The sequence below is a fragment of the Stenella coeruleoalba genome (assembly GCF_951394435.1).
Source record: "Stenella coeruleoalba genome assembly, chromosome: 18".
NCBI classification, from domain to species: domain Eukaryota; kingdom Metazoa; phylum Chordata; class Mammalia; order Artiodactyla; family Delphinidae; genus Stenella; species Stenella coeruleoalba.
The window spans coordinates 24440828-24453113 of NC_137164.1; the positions used below are offsets into that span (position 1 = coordinate 24440828).

At 38.9% G+C, this 12286-nt stretch overlaps 1 protein-coding gene across 3 annotated transcripts in view; it reads left to right on the forward strand.

The window, feature by feature from the left end:
* Nucleotides 1-12286, forward strand: part of VWA8 (von Willebrand factor A domain containing 8) — a 364890-nt gene that overhangs the window by 127075 nt on the left and 225529 nt on the right. For all 3 annotated transcript variants that reach the window (XM_079902720.1, XM_079902719.1, XM_079902721.1), the window contains 2 exons: nt 7945-8113; nt 10642-10719. In XM_079902720.1, coding sequence (XP_079758846.1) covers nt 7945-8113; nt 10642-10719 — 247 coding nt within the window. The remainder of the gene's footprint in view (nt 1-7944; nt 8114-10641; nt 10720-12286) is intronic.

Below are 12286 nucleotides of genomic sequence, written 5' to 3' on the forward strand. Positions count from 1 at the left end.
AGTTAACATTCTTATTGCTAATGCTTTGAACTCTTTATATGGTAAATTTTAAATTTCTAGTTCATTAGTTGTTTTTTCAGGTTTTTTTCCTTATTCTTTCATTTGATACAAATTACTCTGTCTTCTCATTTTACTTAACTTTCTCTGTCACTATGAAATTAGGTAAAACAGTTACCTATCCCATTCTTGAAGGGGTGCCCTGGTGTGGGAGCATCCCTATGCAGTTCCCAGTGGATTTGGTGGGAGAGGTGAATGGGAAGTGAGCGTGGGTCACATCTTTTCCTAGCGTGTGCTGGCAGCCATCACCTTTTCAGGTGATGGGGCTGGAGATGGAGGGGCTAGAGCTGGAGCCAGGTGTGGCCCAGGACTTCTCCTGTTCTATGTGACTGTCATCGCCCTACTGGAGTCAGGGTTGGGTCCCAACGTGCTGGAGCAGAAGCCCTGAGGGTCTGGTCTGAGCTCGTTCCATTCCCTCTAAGTGTGCTCCCTCCCCCACTCCCAGCAACAGCATCTTTGCCCTAGAGAGGAGCAGCACCGGAGCAAGAGGGGCCAGAGCATACCCTTGGCGTGGGCTGGGACGTGGGCTGGGGAGGTCCCAGCCCACCAGTCAGATCTTTAGACTGCTCCTGATGTGGCACCTCCACGAACACCAGTAACGGCCACCCTCACCCCATTCAGATGTTGCACTGGATCTGAGCCAGCTCCATCCCCTGCAGCTAAGCACTCTGCTCTGCAAAGGCAGGCTTCTCCCTAGTGTGGAGCTAGAGCTAGAGGGGCTGGAGCGGGTGCCTAGTGCTGGCTGGGCTGGGCTCTGGGCTGGTCTCTGGAAGCCAACTAGAACCCCAGGCAGTTTCAATCTGCTTCCTCCACCTTGCTTCCGGGAGTCAGCACATGAGTTTGCCTTCTTCACAAGCAGGTCTAGGTTTCTTAGAGCCCTCCTGTAAGTCCCACTGGTTTGCAAGCCAGCTAGGCGGACTTGTCTTCCCAGAGTCAGACCCCAGGACTGAGGTGCCTAATACATGTTTCGAACTGCTCACTCCCCAGGGAGGATCTCTGAGCCTGTGTTATCCCCCTCCTCTCTGTGTCCCCTCTCAGGGGCATAGGTCCCAAGCTGATCGCTTCTCTTCCCTTCCTACCCAACTCTGTGTGGATCTTCCCCTTGGGGGTACAAGAGTCTTTCTGCCTGTCTCCAGTTTGTTTTCAGTGAGAATTGCTCCACCAGCAGATGTTTTTTTTTTTTTTTTTTTTTTTTTGCGGTATGCGGGCCTCTCACTATTGTGGCCTCTCCCGTTGTGGAGCACAGGCTCTGGACGCGCAGGCTCAGTGGCCATGGCTCACGGGCCCAGCCGTTCCGCAGCATGTGGGATCTTCCCGGACCGGGGCATGAACCCATGTCCCCTGCATCGGCAGGCGGACTCTCAACCACTGCACCACCAGGGAAACCCTGTAGATGTATTTTTGACGTGTTTGTGGGGGAGGTGAGCTCAGCTTCCTCCTACTCTGCCACCTTGATCTCCTCTTCCCAACCTTATTTTTTGTGTATCACTTTTTCATCCCAGACACTTCCTCTGTTGTCTAAATCTCGTCTCGGCACATTCAGGCACATCAGGTATTCTATCAGTTTCATCTTCCGTCCATTTCTTCTTTCTCCATGGTGTGTTCTCACTAGCCCTACTCTGGATTTGTTGCTCTCCGTATGTGTAGCGTACATGTCATCCTAGATCTCTCTCCACTACCAGTCCTCCATTTCCTCTGGTCTTTCTTTCTGCAATTTTCATCAGTTAGATATTGAACCTCCTGGACTGACCTTCTTTTTTCTCTTACGTTCTGTCAATTTGTCAGGACTTTATTGACTTTTCAGAGGTGAGATGTCTAAAAATGGATTCTCCTCTCTGTCTGAAATCTCTCTCCCAGTTGAAAGCCTAATTGCTTTCCTTATCAGCACTCCCCCTTTTTTCAACCTGAGAAACACTATTTTCTTATGATGGTAAACAGTTTTTCTCTATTTTATTGTTATACAGTCATATTGCAGAATCTGCCTCATTCCGATGATGTGGCTTGTTAGTAAATTTCTTTACCTTTTCCTGGTTAACCTTGCTTTAATTTTGTTGCCCATTTTTGTCTTTCTGAGAATAAATATGTGCTCTTTTAGGGTTGAAAAGGTTAGATTCTTCCTTTAAACCACTTGACTATATCTTTCAAGGCTGTGTTCTTTGGGTAGAGAGCAGGCAGCTTGACTAAAAGGACGTAGCATAGCATAAAAACTGGGAAATTTGTACCCTGTGAGAAAATTAATTTTTTTCATGAGTTGTTCTTATGTGACCCATTACCTAGCTGAGTTGATCCTGTATTGTGTCCATATCTAATATGTCACTCTTGGCATTAGTGTTTGAAATATAAATTAGAAACTCATAACCCAAGTCTCCTATCCTTTTATTCTGTACCTAAGCACAGAACTGAAGTTCAGCGAAGTGATTATTATTTGTCTTCATCTTTAAGTAAACTCAGCTATTAATGCTTTGTTTCTTTGTGGGGAATTTTGAGATAGAAAAAATATCAAAGGTAGAATGAAAGGAAATCAGAATTAAGCTTCTTTGCCTCTAGACCCAGTTTGATAAATTTAGAGACTTTTGGCTTTTAGATAGGAACAATTTTCATATTTGTGTTTGGCAGGAATCCTGTAGCTACAAGTAAGAGCAACAAAAGTAAAACTTTAAATTCTTGCAAAAAGGAATTTGGGGGTATCTCACATGTTCAAAGGAAGGGAAAGGATGCTCTTGGGCCTCAGGAAATAACTGGAACCTAGGACTTTAATGTTGTCCAGACTCTGTTTTGCTCTATACTTCACCTCGTTGTTTCGAGTGTCACAATACCTGATACGTAGTAGGTCACTTAGTAAATGTTTTTGAAAAATAAATAAATCTTAACCTAGAATAAATTCTAGAAAACTCAAGGTAAAGTAATTCTATTAATCCAGTTTTAGATAACTTTCTGAGCTAGCAATGTTTCCTTTTATGAACCTACTAATTAGTAATACTTTGGCTTTTAATGACAAATCTGATAACATGGGGTCTCATAATTAACATCTACTAGCAGTGAGCTACCAAGCCTTTCATCTTCATAGTATGAAACCCAGTTTCTATACAATTGTATTTGACTCCTTTGCTTACCTTCATTGGGGTCTAACCCTTCACCAAGATCATATACCTTGATCGTTTCCTTAGTATTCTTTGCAGGTAATGACATAGCTAATGTTCCCTTAGAAATAGCTTAAGAAGGGCTTCCCTGGTGGCGCAGTGGTTGAGAGTCCGCCTGCCGATGCAGGGGACGCGGGTTCGTGCCTCGGTCCGGGAAGATCACATGCCGCGGAGCAACTAGGCCCGTGAGCCACAGCTACTGAGCCTGCGCATCTGGAGCCTGTGCTCCACAACGGGAGAGGCCGTGATAGTGAGAGGCCCGCGCACCGGCGATGAAAAGTGGCCCCCGCTCGCCACAACTAGAGAAAGCCCTTGCACAGAAACGAAGACCCAACACAACCAAAATAAATAAATAAATAAATAAAAATTAAAAAAAAAAGAAATAGCTAAAGAAATGTTAGAGACTTTCCTTCTTCTGCTGCAAGACACCAGGAATACTGTGGACGTGGTCGTTAGAAATAACATGATGGCCACGCACACCAGACACCATGCCTGCATTTCTCACAGGAAATAAGGACCGAAATAGAACTACTTACTTTGATGAGAAAACTTCTTTGGGGAAAGAGGGAGTACAATACTATAGGCTGCTAAATGTGTCCCTTCCTGCTGTTGGTCAGAGCCTAGATGAGGGGGGTGAGAGTTTCTATGAATTGCTAATGGTTTATTTTACCAAAAATAAGGCCTCTGGTTATCTCAGGGAAGAAATAAAGATTAGGGGCCTAGTCTCAGTTGTAATTATATATGCTCTAATGTTTTTGCATTTCTATTGAATATTTTTATTGATTGTGATTAAACATTGAAAACAGTTTATAATCTCCCAGTTTTTATTAATCAGTTGTGAACGGTAAGTGGACATTGGGGACAATCCTCAATCCGTTACATTCCCTGGACCCTTTTACTCTTACTCATGTTTGAAGATAGTTACGATTCAAGCATTCGAGGTAGGTACTCTCCTACCTCCCCCAGAAACCTCAGGATCTCTTTGCTAGAAAATTAGGCTGTATAAATTTTTAACAAAATTCAAGGTAGATCTAGGGTTTTATGCCCAAGTCTTTGTGTTTGATTTCAAAACAAAGCGCTGTATGCAAATTCTGATTTTGAAAAATAATGCTAAACATTTTACGGTCAAGGGAAAGTTCTAAGCTCTGTGCCTTTGAAGGATCTCATTACTTATTGTGTGTATTGCTTATGTCTTTTTTATACACAAATGTATAACATATTTGATACAAGAATGAACCTTCTCTCAAAAATTCATTCAAGACCAGATTTAGACTAGCTGCTCTGCTTTTGAAGGGGAAACCATTATTCTCAGTTCTTATCACTTATCTTTATTTTGTCCTTGCCACCAAAGGTCTTCAAAAATTTTCTTGCAGTGGTGGTTATTAACAGCAGCAATACATTTATCTATCTATCTATCCATCCATCTATCTATCTCTCATCTGTCTTTCATCACACTAGACACTGTGTGGTATAAAGATGTGTTAGGTGTGTCCATGCAGTTTGCTACATTGCAAAAAAGGAGAAATATGGACTGTGTACAGGACTGCATAACCTCCAGGTTCTGAGTTGGAACATTAGTATTATAGTGTGGAAGGCCAGTTACAAAATCCTCTTCCAGTTCATGATTAATATCTTTATAAAAACCTTCTATATTATTATTTGAAGTTCCTTAATAAACACATTTGACAAAAATGTAGTATATAATTTCCTTCAAAATATAGAAATTTATTGAATTTTTTGTTTTATTAAAGCTCTGTTGAGGTATAATTGACATATTAAAAACTGCATATTTAAAGTATACAGTTTGATAATTTTTGGCTTTTTTATACACCTATGAAACCATCACCACAATCAATATAATGACTACATCTACGATCCCCAAAGTGTCCTTGGTCCCTTTTATAATCCCTCTCTCTCTCCCCTTCTCACCCTCCTCTTCTACCCCTAGGAATCTGCTTCCTGTTATTCTATATAACTTGTATTTTCTAGAGATTTATATAAATGGAATCATACACTTATTACTCTTTTGGACCTGCCTTCTTTCACTCAACATAATTATTTTGAGATATTCCATGTTGTTATGTATATCAGTAATTCATTCCTTTTTGTTGCTGAGAAGCATTGGAAAGTACTTTACTCTCTAAAAACCTATGCCCCCAAACAAACATATTGACCGCAGTATTTTAATTTTTTAAGTCTTTGTAAAAGATCTTTTGCTTTAAAATTTTTTAATCTTTATGAAATAATATCTGTTTATCTGAAGTTAATCCATATCTTTAGTTTCATTTGTTATTTGTTGTTAAATTCTAGTAAAATTGAAGTTAACCTTGATTTTAAATTTTCATAGTGCCTATTTCCTAATTCTCAGTTATTTACCACTGCTTCAGCCTTTGTGTTACCCACCAATATGTCAGATCACCTGAAAGTACATGGCTGATCCTCAGGCGTACTCTGCTCTCTAACTTTCAGGCTTGGAGAACCTAGCTTCATTAGGAAATGACTTTCCATATGACCTATTTATATGTAAGGAAGCCTTTGCGGCGATCCTAACAAACAAAAAGATCCTTCTCATCCTGTTATTCAGTACTTTGATGGCTGTTTTTATTGTCAGCATACACTTCTCTGCCTGTCAACATCAGCTGTCTAACAAACTGCCCCCTTTAATTTTTTTTTTTTTTTTTGGGGGGTACGCGGGCCTCTCACTGTTGTGGCCTCTCCCGTTGTGGAGCACAGGCTCCGGATGCGCAGGCTCAGCGGCCGTGGCTCACGGGCCCAGCCGCTCTGCGGCATGTGGGATCTTCCCGGACCGGGGCACGAACCTGTGTCCCCTGCATCGGCAGGCGGACTCTCAACCACTGCGCCACCAGGGAAGCCCCTTTCCCCTTTAATTTTATCCAGCTCATTTGGGTACCCTCCTAGAGTCAGTACCAGAAAGCAAGCCACAGACAATGCATGTCATAAGCAATAACCATCCCCCTATATTAGTTAAAACCACCTAGCTTGCTTTCATGTTAATTGTTCTTCTAGGCCTGAATTTACAGCTCAGCTATGGTACCTTTTCCTGACCTATTGGTTTAAGGTGTAAATTGGACTTCCTCTTTTGGCTTGCTTATTGGATTTTGGCTTTGTTTATTCCCTAATTTAGTATCCCTCACTGTCTTGAGTAAAAAATTACATTTGCAGCTTTACTTTTGAACAAAGCACAAATAAGCAGACTCTGTCTCTGCCACCTTCTTTTGTCCCGGCTAGGAGAGAGGAGGATCAAGGATGAATCCAACATCTGTTGCTGGGCCATGAAGCAGACTTTTCTGGATTATAGCAAATCACTTAGCAGAAGTGGAAAATGGAATAACCTTTCCTTTTAGCTTTCAGATCATAGAATTTTCTCTGTCCAGGTTCTGTTAGGTGACTGTCTAATTACTAGCAATCATGAGTGATCGTGTTATCCTCAGGACTTTCAGCCATTATCTGTGTTGTGATCCTTTCCTCTTTTCCTAGAACAACTCCTTTGAACAGATCATCCCCGTGCCATGCTTGGGGAAAAGTCTTTTTTTTTTTTTTCCTACCCAGAGAAATGAAATGGCATTTGGTAGCTTTTAGGAATTCACCCAGACTTTTCATATGACCATTTCTAAAAATTGCTTTTCCCTGACTTACAAATTATGCTGTCACCCCCTAAGATTACAGATCATGCAGTCAGGGACTCAGTGGACCTACCTTTTCTATTGGGAGGACTTTTTCTTATCTGAAATCTTCAGAGTATTTATTTGATTCTTTCTACACATGTCCTATCTCCTGATATTTTCACTGCCCAATCACATAACTTGAGTTCTACCACGATAGTTAATGGCAATGAAGAAACGCCATTTAGGTCCCTTTATTTTGGTTTTTCTGAAGATCTTCGCAAGTGTTTGAGTTTCACCTCTCCTTTCTCAGCAAGGATGATATAACCCTCAAAAAGTCTATTTGCCCTGCAATTTTGAAAATTGATAAGAACTGAGGATATTACTCATGATTAGATCATGATAAAGGGTTTCTAGCTCCTTCTTCAAAAACTACTCAAGTCATTTCACAAAGCATGGGAAGTCTTATTTTATTCCTCTGTGTGTCCTAGAATATTTACATCTTCAGATTCCCTAGCAGAGATTTATCAAAGAGATTACTTTAAAAATCATATTGTTTCCTATAAAATGACAAGAGAGTGAGTTATATAGAAGTTCACTTTTCTCTACCTTTTTAAGACCTAAGTATTCTTATTGCCAATCCAAAGTTTAATTTTAATCCAATCCCGTATGCTCCTTAAATTTTCTATATTATAAAAAGTCTTCTTATCCTGAATCATACTTCTTGGTATTTCTATGGTTGACATAGAGTGGGTTTCTTGCAAGACAGGAGATTTTGAATAAACACAGGGGACCTATGAAATGAATATGGACTGTTTGGGGTTATGTTTCAAGGGACTATGGAGAAAATTTATCGTAAGTATAACAACATATCCAAAACGGTGCTTTGTACCAGGGATGGAGTTTCATCAGTGGATGTGGTACATCATAAATATTAATGGTTGGTGATTCTTCTTTTGTTTTAATCTTAGGTTTTTAGAGTGTCCTGACTTGTTTTTTCAAAGCTTGTTCTTTGGATAATAGCTTTAACTGTAGTACAGCCTTATTATTGGCTAGGCTTTAGCTACTATGTCCTAATTTCTAACATAAAAGTTTATGTTTTGAAAATTTTTTTTTCCTTTTAGATCGATTTTTCCTGTCCACCCCTCCTTCAGAATCATTGCCTTAGCAGAACCCCCTGTTACTGGAAGCACGGCACAGCAGTGGCTGGGACCAGAATTCTTAACCATGTTCTTTTTCCATTACATGAAACCACTTGTCAAAAGTGAAGAAATCCAAGTGATTAAGGAAATGGTAAGAGTGAGGCCAGCTCTAGCCTGTTGCCTTCAGCTGTTCTCTTTTTAAGGACTTTGTGACACCTGCTTGAGACGAGTTGGATATTTTGGGCTTTTTCTCACTGTTAATTTCCAGATTTCCTCATAAAATGGTTCTCAGATGTCAACATTTTTCAAACTCATCTGGAGGGCTTGTTAAATGACAGATTGCCAAGTCGGTGGTTCTGGGATGGAACATGAGAATTTGCACTTCTAAAGGTGATGCTGACAGCTGCTGGTCTGGGGACCACACTTTGAGAACCATGAATGTTAGGCTATCTCTCCGTTTTCCTCATGTGGAAGCAGTTTGGGGATTCCTTTTCCTTTTATATTCAGCTGAAGTTGACTAAATTTTAAGTTCCTACTATTAGGAGAGGCCAAATATATTTTAGTTCCTTAGATTCTGTAGAAAATACTAAGTAGTGGTTCCCTCGGGATTGTAATGTATCCTATACTTAACTGATTAGTTGTCTAGTGGCTTGTCGTCTATGTAAACTATTATTGCAGTGTCTGCCTTAACCAAGCACTGTGTTTAGCACGTTTGGAGTTCTAGAGCTGCACTATTCAGTGTAGTAGCACTAGCCACATTAAATCAAATTCAAAAATTCAGTTTCTCAGTCTTATTTCAAGTGGCCGATAGCATAGATAAAGAACATTGCCATCATCATAGAGACTTCTATTGGACAGTACTATTCTAGATCACTAATAATTAACTTTTTACATAAATGCGCTCATCCCCTTTGAAATACCAGAATGAATGAATTAATTTTAGGTCTTATGAGCATGGTTGTGGATAAGGGCATAGGCTTTAAAGTCAAATAGCTTGCCTTTAAATGTCAAATCCACTACTGATGAGCTTCTAGGTCGTGGGTAAATTACTCAACTGTAGGCTCTTCATCTGAAGATGGGGATGATACTACTTCTTACATCACAGGATTGATTTAAAGAATAAATGAGTATGTACTGAATAGAGCTTCAAATTTTAAAAGTTCCAATTACTTAAATGCCCAAAGAAACTCTGAGCAGTTTATTTCTGAAATAGTCACGTGATACCAGTCATTGTTGTAAAAACTCCTGCTCTTTTTAAATTAAAATTTTAAACTTGTTATTATTTATGTAAAAATTTCTTATTATTCAATACAAATACATATTTAATTAGTTTAAAATTGGTGTACCTAAAAGCAATCAGTTTATGTTTTGGGGCAACTGTTCTTCAGCGTTCATTGATAAATAGATCATGCCCCTCAGGTATGTGGTTGGTTTTTATTTATTTATTTATCTTAATGAAGTATAGTTGATTTACAATGTTGTGTTAATTTCTACTGTACAGCAAAGTGATTCAGTAATGCATATATATACATTCTTTTTCGTATTCTTTTCCATTATGGTTTATCACAGGATATTGAATATAATTCCCTGTGCTATACAGTAGGACCTTGTTGTTTATCCATTTTCTGTATAATAGTTTGCATCTACTAATCCCAAACTCCCAATCCATCCTTTCCCCACCCACCAGGTATGTGGTTTTAAAGTCCTTGAAAAAATGGACAGCTTGAGCAACCGCCCTTTATACAAGGATACCTTACATCTCTTAGTAGACATAGATATAAGATTACTACTAAATGAAGGAGTTTGGTTTCAGTAAGAAAAGTGCCTAAATTAGAGTTGAAGCTAACAAAAAAGAATATAATATATGAAAAGTTTCTTATGGGTACACTCTGTGCCAGTTTTTAGTTGGTTAGAGGCTCCTTTCAGTTTTGTCCTGGTGATGGAATTGTAAATGAAGAGTGGCCTGGTTTTGATTACCTGATTCTTTTTCTTTTTTTAATTGAAGTATAGTTGATTTATAATATTGTGTTAATTACTGCTGTACAGCAAGGTACTCAGTTATACATATATATACATTCTTTTTCACATTCTTTTTCATTATGGTTTATCACAGGATATTGAATATAGTTCCCTGTGCTATATAGAAGGACCTTGTTGTTTATCCATTCTATATATGCCAGTTTGCATCTGCTAATCCCAAACTCCCAATCCATCCCTTTCCCACCCTTCTCCCCTTTGGCAAGTCTATTCTCTATGTCTGTGATTCCATTTCTGTTTCATAGATAGGTTCCTTTGTGTCATATTTTAGATTCCACATATAAGTGATCTCATACAGTGTTTGTCTTTCTCTTTCTGACTTACTTCATTTAGTATGGTAATCTCTAGTTGCATCTATGTTGCTGCAAACGGCATTATTTCATTCTTTTTTGTGGCTGAGGAGTATTCAATTGTATATATGTACCACATCTTTTTTACATGATTCTTAAAGAGAAAGCAGAGGCAGATGTGTTTCCTGAGAAAATGAATAAGCAAATTTATCCACAGGTTAAACATGATACCTATAATCAGAGATTTCAAAAATTATAATTCTAATATTGTTTGATAAGTAGCCATAATTTCTGGTTGATTGATCGTATATCCCAATTTATTCTTTCTTTCCTTAATTCTCTTATAAAATAGGTCCCAAATATGCCTCAGGAAGCTTTGGACAAATTGTTATCATTTACACACAAACTCAGAGAGACACAGGATCCAACAGTAAGTCTGGGTTATTTTCCATAGGCTTTTCTGTTGTTGACATGCTGCTTTATATTCTTAGAGTTCAGTGCTTTAAAATCTATTTTTTAAGCCGATATATTTATCCCTTATGCTGTGCTTTCTCCTATGTATCTATCTTACTGTTTCAATGACTTTAACATTTCTTCCAGCTCCTCATGGCTGGTGTCATAGAAAACAACTTTTAACTTTAGGGGAGTACTTGGGTATTCCAGGAGGTTTGGGTCTACTTCTCTGTCTCCTGTGCCCAGCAATCTCATGTATTCTTATGGCTTCAAGTATCACCTCTGTGTTAATGCCTACAACTTTATCTTCAGTTTCTAACTTCTTCCTCACTGATTCTCTATTTCGGATTGTATTTACATTTTGGGATGTTATAGGGGCAGGAAACTTTTACCTTCTTTTGTTCTAGGTCCTTTGGCTAGCCTAATAATTAAATTGACATGAGACAGTTTAATAGGAGAAAAACAACAAATTTAATTTTGTACATGCAGAAGCCCCATAAAAATCTGAAACTCAAAAAGTGACCAAAGCAGGTAGCTTTTATACCTTTTAGTCAAAGAAACAATAAAATTCTGAAGAACTGACAACACAAAGAAGTTTGGGCTTGGGGTAGTAATTAAGTGAAGAAGAAACAAGATTTGTTTATATAGCCTTCTCAGTCCTAAATTTCCTATTTCTGGTGATAAGGATGCTTTCTACCCTCCTGGTACAGGGAAGGTATCTGTTTCATGGGAGATTCATTTCCTGCTTTCAGGGGGACAAAGGAGGGTCAGAGCGTCCTTGCACCAGCTAATTCCCATCCTGGTGCCTGGCACATACTAGAAAATTAACAAATGTTTGCTGAGTGCATGAATAAATTAATTAATTAGTTATTAATTTATTAGTAGATTTCCCTGGAGTTTTCTCTCCCAGAGAACATTACATTTTCATAAAAGAAATAAGAGGAAAAATAGAAAATTTATTTTTAATAATTTTTGAAAAGACCTTTCTTATTTTTAAGCTGAATTCCTATTATTAATCATGTTAATCCAAAAAAAAACCCTTGAGGTGTGCTCTTAAACTGAATAACCATGGTAACTAAGGGAATGTGCTCACATCCTCACCCTTTTTTTGCAAGATAAAACTGCAGTTAGAAATTCGATATTATAAGTGCTAAGTACATTAGGATTTTTAAATTAAAAGTACATTCTCAATTTTCAGTTGGTAATAATGTGAGAACAGAAATAGCAAACCCTTTACTCAACACATAAGTGGCTAAACTTCTTTCTGATTTAGTCCTGGATGTTATTGCAAAGCATTTTGGTATTATCAACTGATGTGGTATTTTTTTTTCTTTTTTTTTTTTGCGGTATGCGGGCCTCTCACCGTTGTGGCCTCTCCCGTTGCGGAGCACAGGCTCCGGTCGCGCAGGCTCAGCAGCCATGGCTGGGGCACGAACCCGTGTCCCCTGCATTGGCAGGCGGACTCTCAACCACTGCGCCACCAGGGAAGCCCTGATGTGGTATTTTTTAAACTCATGAGAAGTCCTTACTGATCACTGGAATGA